General features: G+C 36.9%; 1 protein-coding gene across 1 annotated transcript in view; it reads left to right on the top strand.

Annotated features, from left to right (window-relative positions):
• The window catches only part of Ddx10 (DEAD-box helicase 10), a 162,360-nt gene that overhangs the window by 22,999 nt on the left and 112,003 nt on the right, over positions 1 to 27,358 (top strand). The window contains exons 9-13 of the mRNA XM_055622403.1: positions 1,274 to 1,358; positions 11,145 to 11,246; positions 15,223 to 15,310; positions 17,580 to 17,668; positions 20,874 to 21,342. Of these exons, the coding sequence (XP_055478378.1) occupies positions 1,274 to 1,358; positions 11,145 to 11,246; positions 15,223 to 15,310; positions 17,580 to 17,668; positions 20,874 to 21,342 (833 nt within the window). The remainder of the gene's footprint in view (positions 1 to 1,273; positions 1,359 to 11,144; positions 11,247 to 15,222; positions 15,311 to 17,579; positions 17,669 to 20,873; positions 21,343 to 27,358) is intronic.

The following is a 27,358-nucleotide window of genomic DNA, read 5'->3' as shown; positions in this document are numbered from 1 at the left end:
ACACTGGCCTCAAAGTACAGAAATCTACCTGCCTCTGCCTCCCACTGACGGTGTGCACAATAATTGTTTTTTTTTTTTTTTTTTTTTTTTTTTTGTCATGGATCTCTTGGAGTGATTTTTTTCTTTTAATTTAAAAATTATTTTACTTAATTGTCGTCTGAAATCCTTGGAGCAAACCCCATAAGTGAGTAGATGTATTTGTGAGAAATTGAGAACAGGTTTCTTTGAAAATGGGTATTGCCTACAGTAGTCAGAAATATAGGGTATATAATTGCTTATCAGTTTAGTTGGAGGCAGGACTAACCAGAAAAACAAACTTTTATATAAATTCAAAAAAGGTTTAAAAGTTTTTAAAATCTTATTTTTATCATTTTTAATGTTTCTGTGTATACATTTGTGTGTGTGCCAAGTATATGGAGGCTGGAGGCGATGTCTGATATCTTCTGTGCTTCCCATCTTATTTCTTGCTACGCAGTATCTCACTGAATTTGGAGTTCACAGAATCTGCTGGAATAGCTAGCCAGCAAGCCCAAACATCCTCTTACCCTTGTCTCTCCAGTGTTGCAGTTAGAGGCAAGTGCTACCATGCTTGACTTAAAACAGGTTTTTCGTTTGTTTGTTTGTTTGTTTGCCTGTTTTTTGGTTTTAATGTGAGTGCTAGGGATCCAGACTAAGGTCCTTGTGCTTGGGTGACAGGCACTTTGCCAAACTGAACCATCTCCTCATACCCAGAAACCAGCTTAGGGTTTATTGGTACCCTATGAAGAGTGATGGTTTTAGGTAATTGAACATCTGGGTACTTCATTGTCAGTCACAAAGCAAGTGTCTCTTCTGTTTCAGATAAGAAGCAATCTAATTTTGGTTCACTTTGTCAAAGTAGAGAAATGTAATTTCTTTTTTAATGCAACTAATTTTATTTTATTTTTTATATTTGTTTTGTTTTTCAAGACATTGTTTCTTTTCTTTTTTTTTTGTCGTCTTCTTCTTCTTCTTCTTCTTCTTCTTCTTCTTTCTTCTTCTTTCTTCTTCTTTCTTCTTCTTTCTTCTTCTTTCTTCTTCTTTCTTTCCAGAGCTGAGAACAGAACCCAGGACCTTGAGCTTGCTAGGCAAGCGCTCTACCACTGAGCTAAATCCCCAACCCCAACTAATTTTATTTTTAATAAAACTTTGTTTAGATGTGATAGAGAGTCTTGGCACATAATACTGTAAAATAATAATAGTCAGCAGGCTAGACATTGAAATTGCTCCTCCCACTGATATTTCTTCTGTATAGATTTTCCAGCTGTGAATTGGGTTCTTCAGTTTGATTGTCCAGAGGATGCCAACACATATATTCACAGAGCTGGTAGAACTGCCAGGTAGGTGTGCTGGCTTATTTCTTTGCTTTTTGTACTGTTTAATAACAAAGCATGCTTTTGCTCTAGCTGCAGGTAACCACAGAATGAAACAATTAGGTATTGAGTTAATATGTAATTTGTTGTGTGGTAATAACAGCCTGATAAGGATAGGGAGATGGCTTAGTGGATTAAAGTGCTTGCCATACAAGCCTGTCAACCTGAACTTGATCCCTGGAATCCACTTAAAAAGGCTAATAGAGTGATGCTCATCTCAGTAGTCCTGTGGTAAAATGGGAGACAGAGATAGGGGATTTGCTCAGCTTCTTGCAAACCAGCTAGCCTACAGTAACACTGTGCATCAGGAGAAGCAAGAGACACTCTTCCTTAGCAGGCAGTAAAATTGCAGTAAAATTTATAGAATTATAAATGGCTAACAGCTTTCTGATCACAGTTCTTCTCAAAAGCCTTAGAATACTTCTTTTACCTTAATAGTTCTTTGTCTAGATGTTGCTCTTAAGGAAGTGGAGAGATGGAATCTGGATGTGGTAGGTCTTAGCTGAGGAATGGAAGGCTGAGACAGAAGGACCTTAAAGCTCAAGGCTTACCTGGGCTTCAGAATAAGTTCAGGGCAAGCCTAGGTAATTTAGACCTTTCTTTTAAAAGAAGTTAAAAGAGGATTGAGAATGTAGTTGAGTCGAAGAATTCTTGTTCTAGTATTTGTTAGGTCTTTAGTGCCTGCCATGCATATATGAGCACCTGAGTTTGAAACCCTGCTACCCATGTACAGATACTTTGAAAGTGACATGCATATGTTTTCCTAGTGCTTTTGGTTTGAGACACGTAGATCCCCAGAACTCGTTGGCCAGCTAGTGTAGCTGAGTAAATGAGTTCCAGGTTCAGTTAGAGACTGTCAAAGAATAAGATGGAGAGCTGGTGGTGAAGCATCTAACAGCAATTGTTGGCTTTCATGTGCACACACTCACCTGTTCATATAACATAGAGAACCCCCCAAAAAAATAAATAAAAATAAAAAAAATAAAATAAAGGAAAACAGATGAATAACATTGAGGTAAAATTGTTGTGATACGGTATTTATGATGGTTAGGAATTGTAAATAACATCAATATTAATCATAATAAAGTCATGTGAATAGCTGTTTGTTTTCTATTTTCTTAACTGTTTTCCTTGTCATCAAAATGGTGGAGTTTGGTGTTGATCTGACAGGACTAGCATCTTCTGATGCTTTCCCAGGGCTGAGAGGGGTTTCAGGCCTCAGGGCTAAGTTCTTGCTGCATAAAAACTGCTGCTCTAGCGGGCTTCATCTTTCCACTTCATCTGTGCCCGCTCTTTCCCCTTCCTCTTTCCGCTCCCTTTGCTTTCTCTCATTTTTCTGTCTTTCTCTTTCTTTACAAACTTTCCCTTCCTTTCTCTTCTTCATTTTTTTCACATTTAGATTTTAGGTAACTCTGAAGAAAATAATAAATATTTTTGTATATAAGGACATTTTTTCAGTTGAAGTGAAAAGGTTTTCATGTTTTCTAGTTTTCCTGTTTCCTGATTTTCATAGAATGTTAACAGTGTTTAAGTGTTTTCTGATTGATTTGAATTTATACCATGGGCCACCATCAAATATGACTAATAAAAATATACTCAAATGTGTTTCCTTTAAGAACAAAATGAAGACAGTATAATGAGAAACACATTTTACAGTAGATTGATTTGCTAGAAGTACAAAAGTAAGTCTCTGAATTGGAATAGTGATATATTTTAAACAAGCTGTGAGAGATGAGGCTGGAAGGTATCCCTGCAGTGAGAGAGACTAACCATTAAAATGGCTTTCTCTTGGGATCTAAGGGAAAGGGACACGTAGTATCAAGCTGTTCTGTTTATAATTGCTATTACTGTGTGTGTATGTGTGTAAGTGCATGAACATATTGGAGCATGCAGGACATGCCTGTGGAGGTCAGACACAACTTTGTAGAATCAGTTTTGTTTTTCCACTTTCACTTGGGTTCCAGAGATTGAGCTCAGGTTGCCAGGCTTTGGTGGCAGAACCATTTCACCAGCTCTGTTTTCAGTTTCTCTTTTTAAAGTTTTATTTATTATGAATACAATGTTGTGTTTGCATGTACACCTGCATGCCAGAAGAGGGCACCAGACCTCATTATAGATGTTTGTGAGCCACCATGTGTGCTGAGAATTGAACTCAGGACCTCTGGGAGAGAAGCCAGTGCTCTTAGCCTCTTAGCCATCTTCAACAGCCCATTTTCAGTTCTTTTTTTTTTTTGGTTTTTATTTTTATTTTTATTTTTTTATTAATTACACTTTATTCATTTTGTATCCCCCCATAAGCCCCTCCTTCCTCCCCTCCCGATCCCACCCTTCCTCCCCTTTCTGCATGCATGCCACTCCCCAAGTCCACTGATAGGGGAGGTTCTCCTCTTCTTTCTGATCTTAGTCTATCAGTTCTCATCAAAAGTGGCTGCATTGTCCTCTACTGTGGCCTGGTAAGGCTGCTCCCCCCTCAGGGGGAAGTGATCAACGAGCAGGCCAATCAGATTATGTCAGAGGCAGTCCCTCTTCCCATTACTATGTAACCCACTTGGACACTGAACTGACATGGGCTACACCAGTGCAGGGGTTCCAGGTCATCTCCACGAATAGTCCTTAGTTGGAGTATGATTTTCTGGGAAGTTCCCTGTGTTCAAATTATCTTGTTCTGTTGCTCTCCTTGTGGAGTTCCTGTCCCCTCCAGCTCTTACTATTTCCCACTTCTTACATAAAATTCCATTCACCCTGCCCATCAGTTGGCCATCAGGCTCAGCATCTGCTTTTCAGTTCTTAAGAAGGTGGACCTTTGGATTATTTTTTGCAGTGAGATCTTTTGAGAAGTTGGTGATACAAATCTTTTCCCTAATGAGTTAATTCCCTTTAGTAAACATGTGGTTTGTAAAAATTGGTGCATGCACCCATGCACACCTGCCTTTTTGTGGTCCTGTAGGTCTTTGGATAAGAATGGTTATAAATGGTGTCTTGCAAACATATTAGACTGGAAAGTGGTTTTCAGGCCTTTACCTGTGCCGGTGGTCTGATGTGGAAAGTAGAGACGGATTCTTTCCTAGAATATATTTAGAAGTATTTTGAAATTTCTCTGTGTGAGATTAATGAGTGTTTCAGTATGTCATGAAATGATTCAAGAAAGGAAAGTGTTCCTGGCTTTTACTTTTCAAGAAGTTGATGGAAATATAATGTAGTTGAGCGTGTTATGGTGAGCATTAAAGTGGATCTTGATGAAGCCTTAGAATACACTGCAATGCTGAGTCTGAAGGGAATACTTTTTTTTTCTTTAGAGAGAATACTGTTTTAAGGAATATTTATTTTTTAACATAGTCATTAACTTTTAAAGTACAAGTCTGACCTTTCGTACATAAGGAACAATTCTGAATTGACTATTTCAAGGTTAGTATATATAATGCTTACTTTTTTTTTTTTTTTCTGGTGGTTTAAAATGGCCATTAGTGGGCTTGGAGATAATAAGAAAACTTTGTGGGCTATGAGACTGAATAATTGAGTTGAATAAAGGCTAAATTAAAAATTAAAACTAATTAAAATCCCATGTTAGGCTGTAATTAAAACCAGGTTGCCAAAAAGTGTTTGCTTTTGGAATTGAGCATTAATGTATAAATATAGGAAAGTGAATTTGTTAGAAAAATTACTAAAATTGGAGAATCTGGCTTCATTATTATTTTTTTCCTGTGCTTTACCAAGGAAAAATAAAGGATGATCCAGGTGTTTATTGCCTTCAAGTATTTGCTTGTTTAATGAATTCTTTGTTCTTTAATGAATTCATTGGATCCATAACAAAGAAAAATTTTCCTTAATCCACTTAACAAATGATACCCTTTTTGAGACAGTGAGTGAAGATAGTTTATAGTGATCTATCTTGTGGTACATTCTGCTACTTAAAAACAGTTGTCTTTAAGGCTTGCAGTGTTTGGTACTCAAAGCATGAATTCTTTTATTTTAAATAAAAATTAACAGTTGAAAACAATATTTGTAATTAGAAAGTAGGCACAAAATTAGAAAGTAGGCACACAGCAGATGAGCCCGTTATGTGTGTGCAGTAGGGAGGCAAGGGTAGAAGATATTTTATGTAACTTTACTGTTTTAGAGTACTAAGAGAGAAATCATTTCAGCTATATTCCAATTCAGTTGTCTTTGCCTTGCTTGTAGTTCTCAGAATTTTGAGCTAATTTATGTAGCAAACTGTGATTCCACTAGGGGACAGTAGAGTCAAGCTTTTGCATTTCATATGCCTTCAATATACATTTTAACAACAAGTTTGAAGCTGGGAATTTGTTAAAATTCCTAAATTGGGAAGGGTTCATGGTTTGTAGAAGATGATTGTATTTTAAGGAATCATTAAGAATTTTTTTAAGAGTCTTTAACTTTTTGCAAATTGAAATAATAGGAAAAAAAGACAATTTCCACAATAATTAAGCCTATTGTGAATTTATTAGGTATGTGCTAGGAGGAACGGTATTTGCAAGTGAAATTTCTTATTCTTAAAAATTCACTTAGCTGGGAAGGTTAAAGTTCTGCTCGTCTCTTCCTCCCAAGGAGGAAATCGTTTGCTTGCGTGGCTCTCTGTCTTGTGACTTGAAACATTGAAGAGCTGGGCTGTAGTAGTGCTGGTAGAGGTACAGAGGCAAGTGAGGGTCTGACACTTCTTAGGAGCTGGCTACTTGTCAGGCACTTCCTGTGCTCTTGTTCTCCTGTGCTCTGTTCAATCTAGCAGGCAGAGTGATCTTTTAAAACAGATGTTAAATTCTCTGACTCCTCTGAGGGCTTCTCAGGTCAGTCAGTGACAGGCCTATGCACTTGCCTCATTTTTTTTTTTTTTTTTCCTTCTTGTTGTTCCAGGCTAGGTCTTGTTGCTGCTTGTATATGCTAGATTGCTGTTGCCTTAGGGTCTTTTATGTTAGTTTCTGATGTAATATGTTCCCCACAGTTATCTGTGTGGCTATTTTTGTTATCCCCTTCAAATTGTACCCTTCTTTTTTTCTCTATCATTTAGCACATTTAGAAACATTAGAACATTTAGTTGGCTTTCTTTTTCTTCTTTGCTTTTCTCATTACTAGGCTGTTTTATAATGGTTTTCTCCCTACATTGTTGGCCAGTAAGCCCAAGAGATTCTCCTATTTCCTGTTCTTCCCAACACTTGGGTTATAGGCATGTATGATTATGCCTAGCTTTTTACATGGATGTTGAGGATCTGAACTCAAGTCCTTCCTCAGGTCCTTGCTCAGCCGAGCCTGTGGTGCTTCTGAGTTCACTCATGGTGGCATCACCCCAGCTTGTCCTCTGAGAGGTATTACAGATACCGCAGTTGTGATGTCTGCCAGCTACCTTACTTGGTTAGGATGTCACCTTTGTGTTTTATATAGTAACGTCTGCCATCATACATGGTTTAGTCTAATGGCTAAAGGGAATGTTTTAAATTCATGTTTTTTGTAGTAAGTGAAAATGAATATTTTTGAGTCATGCAATTCTGCCTTTAACCAATGAGGAAGGTATTTATAACTAGTTTTTCAGTTTTAACAGATAATGAGATAAAGGAGAATCTATATATTCATACTTTCTCTTTGTTTGTAAGAAAATTAAATAAGACTAAAGAGAAAATATTCAAGTGTTCATTGGTCTCTGAAATACTGCTTTTATACCTTGTGAAACTTGACTGTCCCTTCCATTGTTTCTACCCCTGGTGTTACCTTGGCTGCTGCTGCTTCAAGTTTCGTTTATGATGTCATTTTTCTGAACAATTTTCTTAGTATCTAGACTATTAGATAGAATTTTCTGTTATGCTCTTATAGTTTCCTCTATATTATTGATACACTCAATCCTATATTATTATTATCACTCCCTTCCCCCAAACTCTGACACCCAGACAGGGTTTTTCTGTGTATCCTTGACTGTCTTGGAACTCTCTGGAGACCCTCTCTGGAGGCTGGCCTAAAAATCAGAGATCTGCCTGCCTTCACCTCCCGAGTGCTGGGATTAATACCTACTCATATATGCACTCAGCTTTGTTAAGAGCCCAGCATGTCTATTTTCTTACCATTTCACCTTCTGGAGTATTAATAAGATGTTAAAAATTAATAAATTAGCTATAATAAAATAGCTTAACATTTTGGTATGTTTTATTTAATCTTGTTCAGTCTGTGCATACAAGTATTTTTTTTTTTTTTTTTCTTATTAGAGTGGAGTTATGTTTTAATCCGGGCACAGGGGTCTTTTCTGAGACTGATACTCCAACCAAGTATCAGTCCAACCAAGACCATTCATGGAGATAAACTAGAACCCCTGCACAGATGTAGCCCATGGCAATTCAGTGTCCTAGTGGGTTCCATAGTAATGGGAACAGGGACTGTCTCTGACATGAACTGATTGGCCTGCTCTTTGATTACCTCCCCCTGAGAGGGGAGCAGCCTTACCAGGCCACAGAGGAAGACAATGCAGCCACTCCTGATGAGACCTGATAGACTAGGATCAGAAGGAAGGAGAGGAAGACCTCCCCTATCAGTGGACTTAGGGAGGGACATGCATGGAGAAGGGGGAAAGAGGGTGGGATTGGGAGGGGAAGAAGGAGGGGGCCACGGGGGGATACAGAGTGAATAAAGTATAATTAATAAAAATTAAAATAAAAAGTAGAAAAAATTAATATGTAAGCGAGAAAGCTTTCCTTTAGTTTTTGTAAAATAAAAAAGTACAGTACCATCTCTTAGTTACTAAAGCCGGTTTTTCTTTCAACATTCAGTGATAAAATGCTATTTTCAGACAGTGTTATAGAGTCTTTGCAGAAGCATCAAGGTAGTGAAAATCTTGGTCTAATATACCTTTTTAGTCATCTTCCTGCTGATCATTTTGTATTCCAGCTGTGGACCTTCCATTTTTTAGGTCTCTCTTTGCGAAATCAGCCTAGTGGTGTCTGGTTTCTTCTACTGAGGGAAGGCATTCTTTTAGAACACCTTAGCCATCCCCCTTTTTTCAAATTTAAATTTTAATTTTTTATATTAATTATACTTTATTTACTTTGTATCCCAGCTGTAGCTTTCTCCCTCATCACTCCCAATCTCACCCTCCCTCCTTTATCTCCTCCCATGTCCCTTCCCAAGTCCACTGATAGGGGAGGTCCTCCTCCCCTTCCATCTTACCCTAGTCTGTCAGGTCTTATCAGGACTGGCTGCATTGTCTTCATCTGTGGCCTGGTAAGGCTGCTCCCCCCTTAGGGGGAGGTGATCAAAGAGCAGGCCAATCAGTTCCTGTCAGAGACAGTACCTGTCCCTATTACTAGGTACCCCACTTGGAGACTGAGCTTCCATGGGCTACATCTGTGCAGGGGTTCTAAGTTATCTCCATGCATGGTCCTTGGTTAGAATATCAGTCTCAGAAAAGAACCCTGGGTCCAGATTTCTTGGTTCTGTTGCTCTCTTTGTAGGGCTCCTTTTCTAATTCCCCCTTCTTTCATTAGATTCCCTGTACTCTGCCCAAAATGTGGCTATGAGTCTCAGCCTCTGTTTCGATACCCTGCTGGGTAGAGATTCTCAGAGGCCCTCTGTGGTAGGCTCCTGTCTTATTTCCTGTTTTCTCCCTCTTCCTATGTCCATCCTGTTTGCCTTTCTGAATGAGGACTGAGCACCTTACCTAGGGTCCTCCTTCTTGCTTAGCTTCTTTAGGTGTACAGATTTTAGTATGTTTATTCTATATTATATGTCTAATATCCACTAATAAGTGAGTATATACCATGTGTGCCTTTCTGCTTCTGGGATACCTTCCTCAGGATGATGTTTTCTAGTTCCCACCATTTGCCTGCAAATTTCATGATTTCCTTGTTTTTCATTGCTGAGTAGCATTTCATTGTGTAAATGTACCACAATTTCTGTGTCCCTTCCTCAGTTGAGGGACATCTGGGTTGTTTCCAGGTTCTGGCTATTATGAATAAAGCTGCTATGAACATGGTTGAGCAAATGTCCTTGTTGTGTACTTGAGCATGTTTTGGATATATGCCCAGGAATGGTATAGCTGGATCCTGAGGAAGCACTATGCCTAATTTTCTGAGAAAGCACCAGATTGATTTCCAAAGTGATTGTATAGGTTTACATTCCTACCGGCAGTGGATTAGGGTTCTTCCTTCTTCACATCCTCTCCAGCATGTGTTGTCATTTGAGTATTTGATCTTAGCCATTTTGATAAGTGTAAGGTGGAATCTCAGGGTCGTTTTGATTTGCATTTCCCTAATGACTAATGAGGTTGAGCATTTCTTTAAGTGTTTGTCTACCATTTTATATTCCTCTACAGAGAATTCTCTCTTTAGCTCTGTACCCATTTTTTAATTGGATTACTTGGTTTGTTGCTTTTTAACTTCTGAGTTCTTTATATATTCTGGATATTAGCCTTCTGTCAGATATAGGGTTGGTGAAGATCCTTTCCCAGTCTGTAGTCGTTTTGTTCTGATGACAGTGTCCTTTGCTTTACAAGATTTCCCCTTTACACCTACCTTAAACACCTGAAATTCCATCTGCTGTGTCATATTCTTTCTTCTGGCTGTTCTGAGTAGTCTTTCTCCATTTCTTAGTTGGTGCTGCTTGTTGCCTGTGGCTGTCATTTCGCATTCTTTTATTTCCTGAATCTTTTGTTTCTGTGTTTATTGTTTCTGCTTAGGATGAGTGTAATATTGCTAGAAGACAGGGACCTGCTTCTTTGTGTTCTTCTTAGTTTATTCCTGAGTCATAGTTTCTCAGTAAATAGTTATTTGGTTAGTTATAAAATGTGCCCCTCAGATTTTATAGCATGAGTTTAAAGAATGCTTTGAGATTATGTTTTCTTCTGTGTATCTAAAAAATTCCCTAAATATCCCATTAGCTTCTGTTCTGTCGCTTCTGTGTAGCAACTTGGCACTGTCGTGTCAGTGAACTTTATTCAAGCAGCACAAGCAATTTTGGTCTGTAGGAAGCCTTTGGCCTGTGTCAGCACAGATATTGGAAGGTATAGTATAAATCAAGACTTGGCTTTAGGTGAGGGAGAAACAGTTGACTACAAGGATTGAAGTTGTTTGCATAGTAGGCTCATTTCTTTAAATTGATCTGAAAAGTTTTATTTTAAAGGTACCAGTAAAGTCTATAGGAAGATAATTGATTTATATATTTTGTTTTTCTGAGATTTTGCTGTATAGTTCAACTATCCTTTGGAATCTGCAGCAATTCTTCTGCCTTAGCCTCCTGTGCTCAGAAATTACAGTCCAATGTCACTACTTCCGGAAATTGATTTCTTCATTGTCTTTGGTTGCCATGCTTAATAAATAATTTTGTCATAATACTCTTGTGGTTTGAGTAGAAACAGTCTCCTTGATATATTTGCATGGACCTATCTTAAAGTATCCCCTTTGGAGTTGGGCCTGTTGTTGCCTGAGACCAGCATGGGCTACATTCAAAAGCAAGACCATCTGGGGCCACAATATTGAGACCCCCATCTCAAAAGATGAATTCTCTGTAACTGCCTTATGTTGTAGGTGCTAGCTCTACAACTGAGGTACAGTCTTCAAGGCAGTGTGAGCTATAACAGGTAATTGCGGTTTGAAGCAAGGCAGGCAGAGCCCTGCTCTTCTGATGCCACTGAATATTAAAAGCGGGTTTTTCCAGCACTTACTAGTTAAGTGAACTTGGTTTCATGTCATCTACATTTAACATTATTGTCAAAATGTAAAATTCAGAGTGTGTTGATGAATTTTAAAATTGTGTTTTGTTCAGGTACAAAGAGGATGGAGAAGCTTTATTAATTTTACTACCCTCAGAAGAACAAGGGATGGTACAGCAGCTTCTCCAGAAGAAAGTACCTGTGAAGGAGATCAAGTAAGAGCTGCTTGTTCGTCTGTTGCTCTTAGGAGTGATGGCATGGCATCATGTGCTTATTGTTTACACTTCCTTCTTTCCTCCTAATCTGTTTGACCATCTAGCTTCTGATTTAGAGGGGAAAAAAAGACTTTAAAAAAGTTTTAGAAGTTTTATGCTCACAAGCAGATTTGAAGGCAGGTACAGTTGCTCCCCATTTCCAGCCCCATACATGCACAGTCTCCTCCAGTATCTACATCCAACAAATTGGTGGTCTGTAGCAATTGATGAATTGTATTGACATGTCAGTGTCACTCAGGGTTCCTAGTTCACATGAAGGTTTCTTTTGGTGTCACTGTAATTAGTATCTGAGAGATTTTGGCTCATGGTTTCAGAGGTTGTGTTGTTATGGCAAGGAGGTGTGGCAGAGCAGAGCAGAGCAGAGCAGCTCATCTGATGGTGGGCTAGGGAGCAGAGAGAAAATGCCTGAACTTGATGTTTCCAATTTTAACGAAGTCTAGTCTAGTTAATCAAAGCTTTCACAGATAAACTCCTTAATGTTGTGTTTAATGTCATTGCCATACTCAAAGTCATCTAGGTTTTCTATTTTGTTCGTTTCTGGAATTTTTTGTGTGTGCATTTTTGTGTGTTAGAGGTCAATGTCAGGATGCCGTTTTGAATTGCTTTCCTGCCTTCTTTTCTTTTTTAAAAAAATTATTCATTTTTTATTAATTACAGTTTATTCACTTTGTATCTCAGCTGTAGCCTCCTCCATGGTCCACTCCCAATTCTCCCTCCCCCCTTATCACCTCCCATGCCCCTCCCCAAGTCCCACTGATGGGGAGGTCCTCCTCCCTTTCCCTCTGACCCTAGTTTATCAGGTCTCATCAGGACTGGCTGCATTGTCTTCATCTGTGGCCTAATAAGGCTGCTCCTCCACTCCCCCTCCCAGGGGGAGGTGATCAAAGAGCCAGCCACTGAGTTTATGTCAGAGACAGTCCCTGTTCCCATTACTAAGGAACTCATGGCCTTATTTTCTGAGATAAGGTTTTTAACTGAATCTGGCTGGCTGACAAGCCCCTAGGATCTTCTCTCTCTTCCCTGACTCCATCCTCTAAATTCCAGTGCTGAGGATTCAGGTATGCAACTGTATGTTTTATCAAGTTGGTGCTGGAGATCCAAACTCAGGTTATTCTGCTTGTGTAATGCTTTGCCCATTTAGTCATCTATCTCCTGAGCCCTTTTCTGCTTTTTATTTATACCTATGATTCATATTGAATTTTTTTTATAAAAAGTTTGTGTAAGATTCAAGTGTTTATTATCCAGTTCTAATACCATTTATTAGAAAGATAACTTTTGTTCCATTATGTTGTTGTGTTTTTTTTTTTTTTTGTCAAAGATCTGTTGACTATACATGTGGCTATATTTCTGGGCTGTGTTCTTGATATGTTCTTCTGCCAGTTACCGTACTGTCTTGACTGTTAAAGCTTTAGACTAAGTCTTGAGGTTGGAGGATGACAGCCCTGCAGCTTGGAATCAGTTTATCGATAACCATAAAAATGACTGGCTGGCATTTGGATTGGTAGTACATTGAATCTGCAGAACAACTGAGAAACAGATGACAAGATTGCATTTCCCTGAAACTAAAAACTGTGGTTATTCTTTGATTTCTTTCCTCAGTTTTTTTTTTTTTTTTTTTTTGTTTTTGTTTTCTTTATGTAGATCTTGCTTAGATTTTCTTAGACTCATGCCTCAATAGTAGTTCTTCTTTTCCCTTAAGGTGCCAATATAATGTACAGTTTTAGTATCTAGTTTTTCACAGATACTAAAGGAAATAGTAAAAAGTAAATAGGAAAGCTTTTGTTATATTTTCATTCTGAAACCTTGTTATAACTTTTATTAGTTTCAAGAACATTTTGTTCCTTTCTTTTGATTTTCCAAGTAGGTATTATTTCGCCTTCAAATATATTTAGTTTTATTTTTTTTCTCTAATCAGTATGCCTTTAATTTTTCTTTCTTTTCTTTTTTTTTGGTTTTACTACATTGAAAAGCAGATTTCCTTGTTTATTCTTTTATCATTTTATGTGAATGGGTGATTTGCTTGCATGTATGTCCTTTGTGCTGTGTGTTTCTGGTTCTAGTGGGAGCCAAAAGAGTATGTTAGATCCCCTGGATCTGAAGTTACAGGTAGGTGTGAGCTGGGGATTGAACCTGGGTCCTCTGAAATGACCCATTGCTCTTAACTGTTGAGTTATTTCCTCAGCATCCACTGCTTTGTTCTTGATTTTTGTGGGAAAACTAGAAGGTTCTCATTTTTATTAAGAATGGTGTTAGCTCTAGCCCTTTTCTTCTTTATTTAAAAGAAAAAAATATTTTGAAGTTTTTATTTGTAGTTTATAAATAACTTATATTACTTTACTTTTATATATTGAAGTGATGGATTATATTAAGTTACTTATTGAATGAATGTTGAACCAATCATGGTCATGCTATAGAATCATTTATTTATTGATTGGTTGATTGGTTGATTGATTGAGGTAAGGTTTCATGTAGCCCAGGCTAGTTTCAAATGTACTGTGTAGTTGAGGTGGTCTCTGCTTCCCAAATGCTGAGATTAGCCTATGACACAGCGTTGTTAATGTTGTTTATGTGTGTAGTGTATTGTGCATGTGGGCCTGCACATATGTCTCTCTGAACTGGAAGCTCATCAATTTTCCTAGCCTGGCAGCCTAGCCAGTGAACCCCAGGGTTCCACCCATCTCTGATCTATGTCCTTCCCCAAAGGGCTAAGGATATAGACACATGCTTTAATGCCTCTGAATTTAGCTCCTCATGCAGGTGTGACATGCACTTTATGAACCAAGTCATCTTTCTAGCCTGACATCTTTAAAGAAGGATTTAAATTGAAACAACTTTGCAGAATACAGCAGAGAAAAGTAAGAGAAAGGAGGACTTTTTGGTTTCAAGGAGTGTTGAGGATTGAAAGTATGATATCTTTTGAAGGAAATCATTTTGTGGATTGTTCTTTCATTTCAAAGGATCACAATCTCCTCTCGTTGAGGATGTATGCATTGGGCATAGTATAATCTACCAGACTCACTTGTATTAGAAACATTGAAAAACAGCCTAATTTGTCTAAAAATAATTTGGACTCTAAGATAGTGAGAGGATTGCTTGAGAATGTAGATGATAAAAATTGACCACGAATTGAATTGTTGAAGCTAGTAGCTTTTGTATGTTTTGAAAATTTACTCTAAGCCTGTAATCCCAGTACGCAGGAAGCAGAGGCAGGTGGCTCTTTGAGTTTGAGGCCAGCCTAGTCTACAAAGTGAGTCCAGGTCAGCCAGGGCTACACAGAGAAACTCTGTCTCAAAAAACCAAACCCAAACCCAACCCAAACCAAACCAAACAAACAATACCCCCCAAAAAACAACCCAAACTCTAATATTAAAAGAAAACAGCTTTATCTACACTTTTAGTTACCCTGTTGCTTCTCCAGCATTGGAGTGTGTAATAGTTCAGTTTGAAGTTAGGAGCACAAATGGAGTGTCTTACATTCTTTGCTATAGCCTGGTTGAGAAAATTTAATGTTTCTTATATGTCTAAATTTTAAATAGGAAAACAGTTTTCAATTCTTAAATACTTAATTCCTTGAAATTGATTTTATATATGATTTAAAAAGAAGCTTTTGCAGAATGACACTGAATTTCATTTCATTAATTTATACCCTATGAGTGTCTGCTTTCTAGTTTTATTAAATTAAGAAGTAAGCAATGCTAATAATGGTATTACTATAGATATATAATATAGGTAATCTCTTACTCACCATTTGTTTGGAGAAAGCTACTGTCCTGTCATTTTCTTCTTCCTGTGTTATTCTTGGTTCATAAATGAGAAATAATGTTAAATACTTAAAAGTCAAATGATGAGAAATAGGAAAATGCTATGTATTATTTTCTGTTTTTTAAAACTGAGATTTTTTTTTATTTAACTCAAGAATCAACCCAGAAAAACTTATTGATGTTCAGAAAAAATTGGAATCATTTTTAGCCCAAGATCAAGATTTAAAAGAAAGAGCTCAAAGGGTAAGTCATCTTTGAATTCAGTATTTGTTTTTAGAATGGAATTATGTAAAGAAGCTATATTTTAGCAGTTTCTGCTATTACTATGTTGCATGTCCATAACTAAAAGATTTAAGCAATGTGAGTTTTACATAGATTACTTAATTTTAAAAAAATGTTTCTTAAAATTTACCTGTGTATAATCTTGTTGGAGCCACAGGGCAATTCTAAGAAGATAAGTTTTAGGTTTGAAGCAGCCTGGTGTCTAGTAGACTTTGTAAACTTAGCTTCTTTTTCAGTGAAATTGTATAAATTTTGGTTGCATTTTCTGATGGAAAGATTAAGATTGTCTTGTATTAGGCTAAGTTTCTAGGTGGCATAGAATTCTTGCATGGTATCTTCAACAATCTGATTTGAATCTGTTAATATGACTTGAAAATATTCTTGAATTGCTTTTCTGAACTAAAAAAAAAATCTTAGGAAATTGCCTACACTTATGAATTTTACTTATGATGTACTGATACTTTGTAATGTGTGTACATTCTGGAATTGCCAAGTCAGACTAATCTTATCAGTTATTTGTGAGGAGAAATGTTAGAGAAATGTTAGGAGAAATGTTAAAACCACATGATGCTGAAAATGCTGGTAGTGTTGTGATGAGTAGCAGGTCATTTGATCTGAAAATAAAAAATGCTAAAAGGATATTTTTACCGGTTTGAGCACATAGAACAAAGATTATACAATAGCACACTGAAGTAAGTGATGGGACTTGCTCCTGTCATACGTGGTTTAGCGGAATGGTTGTATTTCCAGCACCATCAGGCTGTCTGGTTTCAGAAAAGAGGCTTTCTAGCTTTTGATTATAGTCTGGATGGAACAAAACCTGGAAGCACACGGTGTGATTTCTTGTGGATGAGTGCAGGGGAAAATACCATTGAACCAGCACCATTCATTCTTTTTAATGCCTTTGGAGTCAGAAAGGGCTTGTTGGGAGATTAGTTGGGTAGAAAGATTAGTGTAAATGTAGAGAGGAGAAGAAAATTTAAAGCTTAAGGGATATGGGCAGAAGTAGTAAATATACTTTATAAAAACTATGTGTACTGTGTGTGTTCTTGTGTATGCATGTGTATGTATGGATGTGCATTGATGTTTATGGAGGCCAGGGGTCAATTATGGTGTCTTCAGTCATTCTCTACCTTAGTTTTTGAGACAAAAAAATAAGGTATCTTTATTTTTTTGCATCTGGCTAACCTTAGCCTAGCTGGGCTGCATGTTGTAGGGTTTCCTCTGTTCCCGGCTCCCCGGTACTGAGATTACAGGCACACTCTGTATGCCTTTTAATGTGGATGTTGGGCATCCACACTCAGGTTCTCATTATTGTGTGGTCAGTACTTTGCTAACTGAGCCATCTCCCAGCTCCATAAAAATGATCTTTAGAGTAAAAGTTCTTGCTTAGATGTATTTTATTATCTATTTATTTTACGAACTGATAGAATCAGGATGACAAAGGTGTCATGAGCATAGTTTTATATAAAAAAAAGAAGGAAAAATTTCTAGGCTGATAGTAATATATATAATCTGAAATTATAATAAAAAGGGAAAACAGTCTCAAAATTTGACTCAGAGTGAAATTTTATTTTGTTGAAAAAATTAACTTTTGACTGTTATAGTAATATCAATAAAAAGCATTTATTCATGTCTACTCTATTTCAGAAGATATTCTAGGTATATGGATGCTCTCATTGACATAACACTTAGTAGAAGGCACTGTTTTGTTGTAACTGCTATTTAGAAAAATGATATTTACTAAGCTACTAACATGTAATCAGTATAGATGCTCTATCTGTATTATTCTATAGCGTGTGTTGTCCCCACTACACTTTATTGTAGTTGAGGATTGCTAATTAATATTCAGTAGCTTTTTGGGAAGTTGAGTAAAATATGAATTTTCTTCTTTAAAATAAATTTCATGTAGACCCGCCTGGCCTTGAATTTCCAGTTCCTTTGCCTCTCTCTCTCTCTCCAGTGCTGGAATCACATGCAATGCGCCACCATTCCCAACTAATGTGATATTTTTTATTGCGTTGGACTGATGGATAAAATGCAGATCTTTTCTAATATTATAGTTTTAACAGTTTATTTTTCTGTGCATGCAAAATAAAGGTTTGTTGATCTGTTTTGTGTTTTTTTTTCATTACTACTGAATTTATCTCTCAGTTTTCTATTTTGGCTTAGCTTAATATTCAGTTATTAATATTCAGGTATTGCATTGTAATGACTTTTTATTTTACAGTGTTTTGTCTCCTACATACGTTCAGTATATCTTATGAAGGATAAAGAAGTATTTAATGTGAGCAAGCTGCCTATTACTGAATATGCACTGTAAGTATTGACAGCATAGCTGTAATAAAGCCAGAGGGATGGTCCCTAGTTTGTCCTCTAGGAGTCCTGGTTAAGATCACTTCTGCTTTACCTAGATGTGGCCCGTGGTAGCTCGGTAACCAAGTAGTTTTCCAAAGTAAGGGGAACATGGACTATTTCTAACAGGATCTCAAGGGTAGGCTGTTTGACCCCCAGGGGAGGAGCAGTCTGCTGTTAGGCCACAGAGGAGGACTTTGCAGCCAGCCCTGAAGATACCTGATAAAACAGGGTCAAATGAAAGGGGAGGAGGTCCTCCCCTATCAGTGGACTTGGAAAGGGGCAGGGAGGAGACCAGGGAGGGAGTGCGGGGTTGGGGAGGGAATGAGGGAGCGGGATACAGCAGGACACAGAGTTAACAAAATGTAACTAAAAAGAAAAATAAAATTAAAAAAAAAATGAAAAAAAAAAAAAAAAACAAAACAGCAAGGAGGACCCTAGGGAAGAGGTTGAAAACTCAATTAAAAGGGAAAAAAAAATAAGAAAAAATTAAAAAAAAGAAAAAAAAAAAAAAAAAAAGAACAGTCTGTTGAAAATTTGCAGAGAAGTATATTAAATTAGCTTTAGAAAATTAACTCAGATTTTAGCACTTGTCAGGAAAGTCCATATTTATTTGTTTAGTCTTGTATAAACACAGTTACTGTTGCAAGATTAGTGACTCAGGTTGCAAATGTGGAATGACTGATTTTGTTTGAGTAGTTGAGAGATTACAAAAACAAAAATGGCCCTTTAACCTAAAAAGGTAGAATCAACTCTCTTTGAGGGAGTCTTAGATATGGGAAATGCATTGACAAAATCTTGTAGAAGTATGCTTGGGCATCATCATACTTTAATGTCTATCTTAGGTTTTCTAGATAAATTTTTTTTAGGCAAGGTCTGTATGTTTAGCTTGTTTTTCTAGGAATTTGAGTACCTTTACTTTGAAATTGAGTTTAACAAAGAAAACTAAAGAAAGATCTTATTTGAGGATCTCATACCTGAGAGTACACTGTTTTTGTACCCTTTCCATTTCCCTCTTAAAGCAAAAAGTTTGATGTGGGTAAGCTTCTGTTTTCTATTTTGTGTTAGATATATTTTAATATAACATAATCTGTCAGTTGTAATATTTCAAAACCCTTTTGTTGGATAGCAGTGTTAAGACAGTGTTAGTATTACTATTTTAGTAATGGGTGGAAAACCATGTGCCATGAACATGCTTTTGTTTCATTATGTTTATTTACCAGTTTCTGGTTTCTTCATTTTTTAAATATGATCTAAAAATTAGCCTTTTTAGGGACTTTTGTATTTTGTGTGAAGTTTGATGTGGTCTTTTTTGGTTGCTGTAGCTGGAATATTCACAAATGATGGGCACAGGTTTTGAATACTTCAGGGAAATATTTAGAAGTTGTTTTCTTATATCAAATTAGTAAATTTCATATTTGCTGTTGAAGACTTGCTTTTGGTGAGGTTTAGAGAAGACAGATAATTATGTTATGCTTAAGTGATCAGTATGGTTTAACTATATTTGTAGTTTATATTTTTATTTAGATATGTAATTTTCTTGAGGTGTGAACTTTCCTTTAGAAGCCTATGGTAGCTAAAGCAGTTGCTATGTCTGTAAGATACAAAGTTAAAGAAATGTACTAGAGAAATACTTTGAGTGCCCAGTATATGTAGATGATTGCATTCAGTGATGGAATTATACATGTATACATATTTTTCTTCAAGGAGTTCAGGTTTTAGTTTCTGAGAAGCATAAATGCCACTGTACTGTATTATAAGAAGTCCTCAGGTGTATATAAACTCATTGTTCTAACCTTCATATCGTGATAGTAATGACTGAAAGGGCTGCCACAGTTGCATATTTGTTACTTAAACACATTTTTTTTTTTTAATTAACTTCTTACAACTACTGTATTAGGGAGGCATTCTCAGCCATTCCCTTCTGCAGATAAGAAAGCTGTCTGGAGAGGTGATTATTTCTGAGGCCACACAGCTAGTACATGATAGAGCTGTGCATATTGAACCTCCGCAGTTCTATTTCTGAGTTTGTGTTCTTCAGTATTGAACTCATTTTTTTTTTTTTTTTGTAAATTATATAGGAAAAATAGTGGATAAAGTTGTCCTTTGTTTATTTGTTTATAAGCATTGTCTTGGAAGACCTGGAGCTCGCCATGTAGCCAAGGCGGTCCTCTAACTCATAGAGATCTGCCTCTCTCAGCCTCCTGAATGCTGAGATTAAAGTGTAAATGGCTGTTTTACAATGCCTGGTTCAACTTTTGCTTTTTTAAAAATTATATTTCTATTTACCAGTAGGAGTTTAGTGAAAATTATCAGCTTTGATTCTGTAAAAAAACCAACCAGTCTTAAATAGAATCTTGCTCATGGATGGGGAATAAATAACCAACAAGATTTGCTCCTTTTAACTTCTTTAAAAAGAAAAATGCATTTTGATAGTTGTTGTTATTATGCCATATTCTTTTTCAGAAGTGGGCTTTAAGGCTTTATGGTATACGTATACTACTCTACTCTTTGAGAAAGGCTGTGCCTTTTCCAGTTATGTAGTAGCTTATGTTTCGCAAAGTACCTTCGTACAGTTAGTTATTTGGGACCTCTTAGCACCTTTGAGGTACAGCTGTAGTTAACTCTTCTGTGTTGTGAGGAAGCCGAGAGCTGAATTTAGAAATTGGGTATAGTACATGAACTATGATCATCTATTTCTATTTCAGTGCTCTTTATTTTATACCATATGAACTCTTAAAAGCTAGGTGTCTAAATTGTTTTCAGGATATATTCTCAGTACATTTGGCTTGTCTTTTGGATCATTTAATCTGTCGGAATTGATGTGTCTTAGAGGAATGCTTAAAACAAAACAAACAAAAAACAAAAAATGGGCTGGAAAGATGGCTCAGCCGCTAAGAGTACTGACTGCTCTTCCAGAAGTCCCGAGTTCAATTCCCAGCAACCATATGGTGGCTCACAACCATCTATAATGAGATCTGGTGCCCTCTTCTGGTGTGCTGTGAAAACAGAGCATTCACATACATAAAAATAAATAAAAATGTTAAAAAAAAAAAACAAAAATGAAAAACCCTGGACATAGATCTGTGCTGTATAGAGACTTCCATAATACCACAAACATACCATTACTTTAATGAGATAATTGTTTTTGTTTTTTCCATTTTTGAAGGTCTCTTGGTCTTGCTGTGGCACCACGGATAAGATTTCTTCAGAAAATGGAGAAGCAGCCCACCAAAGAATTAATAAAGGATCAAGTCACTGAAGCAGTTCAGCCGAGGGCTCCCTCCCTCAGTAATGATGAAGTAGAAGAATTTCGAGCCTATTTCAGTGAGAAAATGTCCATCCTTCACAAAAGTGGGAAAAGACTAGAAGAGACAGAACAGAGATCGGCTAGTGGTGATAGTGAAGAAGATCTGGATGTAGAGACGGATGATGAAGAAATGGAAGAGCAACTGGGAAAAGCAAGAGAGCCTCGTGCTGAATCTGTCCTCGGTACTGAGGAGGCTTCACAGAAGGACAAGGATGCTCCCGGGCAGTTCTTAGGCAGAGATGAGGATGAGGAAGATGGGCCTGATACTGACTTCCTCACAGTGAAGCGGCGTGATGTGTTTGGGTTGGATCTTAAAGAGAATTTGTCCGTAAGTTTACTCCAGATGGGCTTTTCTCTTGGCTTTTTACTTTATGCTTTTCTAGCTTTTGGAAAAATCATGGAAAGTAACAACTAAGAAGCTTAGAATGCATTTCTTTGTTGTGTACTTCTCCATTTCTCTTTGTATTTAAATACAGGAAAAGTGCCAAAGAATTCTCATACTTTTCTTCACTTCAAAACTAAACTCAAAAGATTGTCGGCCACAATCTTTTTTACTGGTTTTCTGATGCTATGTTTTTAAAGTAGCTGTAGACAGGATTGTGACATAAAGGTGCCAGTGAGGTTTATTGTTACGATGTGAAAATTCTTCATTATGAGCCTTAACATCTAGCCTCTTGATGAACTGCAGTATGGTAAGGAGCAATTGTAGTTACACCTTTTTAAAAATTACTATTGTTTTTCATACATGAGCTTATTTTATTTTGATCACATTTACCCTTCAATGGCTTCATGTCCATGCACTATAAGTATGTGTGTGTATATGTGCATGCATGTGTACATACACATAGATAATGTGTGTATGTTATATCCATATTTATATATCTAATCTATATCACTAGTTTTCTAGCTCTATGTCTGTATATTATCTATCTTCTTTCTCTCAGGCCCACTGAGTGTTGCCTGCATGCTTGTGGGTATAGAGTTGTCCTCTATAGCATAGGCAACCTACCAGGAATCCTACCCCTGAAATAAGTTGTCTTTTTCTCTCCAAGCAGCGGTAGGCTCTCAGATTTACATCTTTTGAGCATGAAATAAATAAATTTATTCATTTAAAATTTTATTTTATGCATATGGATATTTCACGTGCATGTGTGTCCACACCTCGTGCATGTAGTACTGGTGGAGACCAGAAGAATTTGGAACTGGAGTTAAGGATGATTGTTAGCCATTAGGAGGTTGCCGGGAACTCCCCTTGGGTCCTCTGTGAGGGCAACGAGTTCTTAGCCACTAAGCCTTCTCTCTAGCCTCATGGAATTTTAAATGAGATGTTTGCTTTTAAGAACCAAGTTAGTATCTTAAGTAGACATTTCCCCATTACTTTTGGTGCTCTCCTGAAAGGATTGTGTGAAAAATTCAGCGTGACTCATACTTATACAGTATTTCTAAAAATCTCCAGAGTTATAGCAAGTACTTGGTTTTGAATCACGAAACTTTGGAACATGTTTTTTTAAAGCAACTAAAGCTACAAAGTAGTAGATATGCTTACTAAGCACTGACTCATTTAGAGAAATATTTTATAAAAAGCATGTCATTTATTTTCTGAACTACCTTGTGAAGTAGGTGCTGTTTATATAGGCAAGAGAGAGTATCTGGAACAAAATCTTGTACTGACTTATTCTGCTTTATATTAAGCTATTTAAAGTGATGACTCCTTTATGAATAAAAAAGTGAAGTAAGAATAAGACACTGGATTTTATTCATTACTATTTGTTTGTCAGTTTGACTGGATTGAGAATCATCAAAATCATTTGTATAGCACACTGTTTTAAAGTACCTTTCTACAAAGGTGAATTTATGTAACAGATACATAGTAAAAAAAAAATCTGATGAAGTACATTTTAGCTTGGAGAAAAAGAGGCTTTAATTGTTATCACAGTCCATAGTGAAGCAGTTCACCACTAAAACATTGCTTCATTCCCTTTGCAGTAAGTTACTTCATTTCACTCAACAACCGATTCGATTTTTCCTCCTGTAGGTTTTCAGTTTTCAGAATGACAGATAGATAGAACTGTAGAGTTCTGCAATGTTGTGGGTTTGGTTTTTTTGTGCTTGTGTACCTTTCCTTTTTATTGTTCCTTTTTATTGCTGAGTTCTGCCTCATAGCTTGAGGATTCCCAAGGTTTTTGTCAGTAGGCATTTTTGTTGACAATTTTTGGAGATGATGACAAAAGCTCTGTGTGCACAGCCTTTTTCATTTCTCTGGGATGCATGTAAACTGCTGGGGTAGATAAACACCGGAATGGAAGGCAAGTAAGTACATGTTATTATTTTTTTGTTTTTTTGAGTTATTTACCAAGTGAGCTTGTTTGAACATTAGTGGGTCTTTAAAACTCATAATACCACTTGTTTTTAAATTGTATATATTCAGCTACGTAGCATACAATTATCAAAGTCTTCATGGCATTTACCTGGTGACGACTAATGGTGAATGTCCTGTCACTCTGCATTTGCTGTCTGTCTTCTATGGTAAAATGTCTTCTTTTGCTCTTTTTAAAATTGTATTGCTTACTTTAGTGAGTTGTTTATATATTAGAGTATGTAAAGATCCATATCTCATATACAAGTGTTTTTCTAGTATTTTCTTTCAATTATGTCTTACAAAGAGTAGAAATATTAAAATTTGAAGTGTTTATTATCTTTTGTAAGCTGGTAAGTTTGTGGTCAATATAAGGTTATGAAAATCTTGTCCTATATTTTTTTCCAGATACCTCTTATGGATTTAGTGTTTTATTTATAATTAGATTTCATTTCAGCTTAATTTTTGTGGATGATTTTAAGTCAGGGGTCAAGTTTAACTTTGTTGTTGTTGTTTATTGTTTATCTATTGTCCAGTAGATCCCTTATCTTTCATAGAAAGGATAATTTCCCCCTATTGGGTTACCTTGATTCCCTGCTGAAAGTCAGTTGACTGCGCCATGTGTGGGGTTGTGTTTTTTTTTTTTTTTTTTTTTTTGGGGGGGGCGTGTATGTGTGTGCGTGTGTTTTTTTCTGTTTTATTTGTTTATATTTTCATTAATGACATCTGTCACAATTACAGTAGTTTTGTAGTAAATCTTAAATCAAATTACTTTGAGTTTTCCAGTTTGGTATCTTTCTCTGCCATAAATGTTGGCTGTTTTGGTGCTGTTACATTTTCATAGGTTTTTAAATTAGCTATTTGGTTTGTACAGAAAGCTTGCTGGTGTCTTCATTTACATTGCATTGAGCTTTTAAATCTGTTTGGAGCCAATTGTGTAATTTTTTAAAAAAATTTTATTATTAGTTACATTTTATTAGCTGTATCCGGCTCCCTCATTCCCTCCCAATCCCACCCTCCCTCCCTTATCTTCTCCCTGTCCCCTTCCAAGTCCACTGATAGGGGAGGACCTCCTCCCCATTCATCTGACCCTGTTTTATCAGGTATCTTCAGAACTGGCTGCAAAGTCCTCCTCTGTGGCCTAACAGGACTGTTCCTCCCTTGGGGGGTGGGGAGCCAATTGACACCTCAATATTGAATCTTTTGATTCTGTGAATATGATAGTCTTTCCATTTATTTAGGTCTCCTTTACCACCTTTTAACATTATTATATATACTATACACATATTTTGTTAGATTAATCTTTTACTAGTTGGTATTTTTCAGTACTCTTTTACATGAAACTTTAAAAATTTCACTTTGCATTTTTGTTTTTTTTCTGGCCAGTATACAAAAATACAACTTGTTTTTGTGTATCAGTCACTCTAACTGACCTATTCTGGTGACACTTTTGGGAGTTCTTTGAAGTCCTCTATGTAATTGTGTAAATCTTTATTTATAAACACCAAAATAATAATTATTTTTGTCTTCTATACAGCTTTAGTTTTATTTTCTTGTTTGATTATAACTGATTAGGATGTTAAGAATGGGTGAGGTTAGCGTAGTTAACCACTATGTTGTTCTTATTCAGGTGGAGATATATGTAGATTTTACCCTTGTATCTGATGTTAGCTTTCAGTTGTTTTTGTTTTTGTCAGATTGAGAAAGTTTCTATACCTAGTTCATGTAGTGTTTTCTAAACCATAAATGGATGTTAAAATTTGTTATATATATAATTATTAAGATAAGCACATGATGGTTCTCAGTCTGTTGATATAGTATATTGACTATTTTCTACCCCAATATAGAACCTGTTTAGATTCCTGTGAAACTACTTGAGCATGGTTTGCCTTTCTTTACTACAGTGCTGGATTTTATTTATTTACTAAAAGATACTTTGTTAGGGACCTTTGTTTCTTTTGTCACAAAGAAAATTTGTTTTCCTTATTTTTATAATGACCTGTCTGTATATTTTAAAGGCTTTTACTTTATTTTGTCAAATAATCTAACAGAATGGTCATGTTGATTGTTGTCACTTTTTCTTTCTATTTGATTGTCTCTTTACATGATTATTAGGTAGTAACTCATTTGTAGGTTTATTCATAGAAAATTGCCATTTTGAAGCTGTGTAAAAAATATTTGGTTAACAGGCAGTTTTGAATTTTTGTAAGCTTGAACATTAATAATTTACTAGCTCTAAATGATGGAGCAGGTCCAGCTTTATAACTTATGGTTTCTAATTGTGATCTAAAATTCTGTTTCTATCACACTATAAAAAAATTATATTTTCCATCACCAGATATAGGCCCTTTTTATCCTGGGCTAGAATTGCAAGTAAAAAATAAACCTGTTTTCTTTCAAACTCAACAAAAATATCTAAAGATACATTAAAAACTATATTTATTCATTTATTTGTGTGTATCTGCCTACTTAGACACATGTGCGCATGCGTCTGTGAGCACATGGCGGTGTGGCTGCCAACCAGTTACACATGTGGGGGATCTAGGCCCAGTCCATGCGTGCTCTTTGGTTGGTGGTTCAGTCTCTGTGAGCCTCCATGGTCCTTGGTTAGTTGACTCTGTTGTTCTGCTTGTGGAGTTCTTGTCCCCTCCGAGTCCCTCTGTCCTTCCCCCAGCTCTTTCTCAAGACTCCCCAAGCTCTGCCTAATGTTTGGCTGTGGGTCTCTGAATCTGTTTCAGTCTGTTACTGGGTCGAGCCTCTCAGAGGACAGTTAAGTCAGTCTCCCGTCTGTAAGCATAGCAGAATGTCATTAATAGTGTCAGGGGTTGACTCTCTCCTGTGGAGTGGATCTCAGGTTGGGCCAGTCATTGTTTGGTTCTTCCCTCAATCTCTGCTCCGTCTTTATCGTTGCACACCTTGTAGGAAGGGTAAATTTTAGGTCATAGTTTTTGTGGGTGTGTTGGTGTCCCCCTCCCTCCTCTAACAGTCCTGCTTTGCTATAGGAGGTGATCACTGTAGTCGCCATATTCCCTGCTGCTAGGAGGTTCAGCTAGAGTCACCCCCATATCCTCCAGGAGCCTATCCTGTTGTGGATTTCCAGCTTGTTCCAGAGATGCCTCCCCCACATAGGTTTCCAGTCTCTCACCCAGCCCTCTTACCTCCCACCCCTGCTCTGCTCCCTCCTGATCCCCACCCTTGTTCCCCACCCTCATTCCCCTTCACACCCCCTTTCTCACCCACTTCCCTCACTTTATCCACTTCTGATGTCTGTTATTTCCCCTTCTGAGTTGGATTCAAGCATCCTCCCTTTTGCTACTTAGCTTCTTAGGGTCTGTGGATTGTAGAATGGTTATGCTATACTTTATGGCTAATATCCGCATATAAGTGAGTATACACCATGCATGTCCTTTTGGGTCTGGGTTACCTCACTGAGGATGATCTTTTCTAGTTCCATTCACTTGCCTGCAGATTTCAAGATTTCCTTGTTTTTATTAGCTGAGTAGGATTCCATTGTGTAAATGTACCAAAGTTTCTTTCTCCATTCTTTGTTTGAGGGACATCTAGGTTGTTTCCAGTTTCTGACTATTTTGAATAAAGCTGCTATGAACATAGTTGAGCAAGGGGAAAGAGAGAGATAAAGATCATTTAATCTAATTTCTTCTTGTTACTTCTGGGAGCACCACTAACAAACTGCAGCCAGCCCCCTGAATAGCCAACAACCACCCACCCCTCCTCTTGGGGCTTTAGCATTTATATACCCTCTGAAAAGTTCCCAGATTTCCAAACATGGCACAACCGCAGAAACTGTCTGCACAAGGCAAATCATAGTCAGCTGCTGTGGATGGTCTGAAGCAGCCCCACACCTCCACATCTGTGATTGAAATGAAAACATATTCTTGTAATATTTCTGTGTGCATGTGTGTTTTTAAAGAACCCAAAATTCCAGAATTGTCACTACGGTGGTATGGTTTATTTGTTTCAAATATAA

This window comes from Psammomys obesus, unplaced genomic scaffold (assembly GCF_907164565.1).
Source record: "Psammomys obesus unplaced genomic scaffold, mPsaObe1.curated_primary_1811, whole genome shotgun sequence".
NCBI classification, from domain to species: domain Eukaryota; kingdom Metazoa; phylum Chordata; class Mammalia; order Rodentia; family Muridae; genus Psammomys; species Psammomys obesus.
The sequence above is the reverse complement of the archived record's forward strand: the minus strand, read 5'-3'. Positions and strand labels throughout refer to the sequence as shown.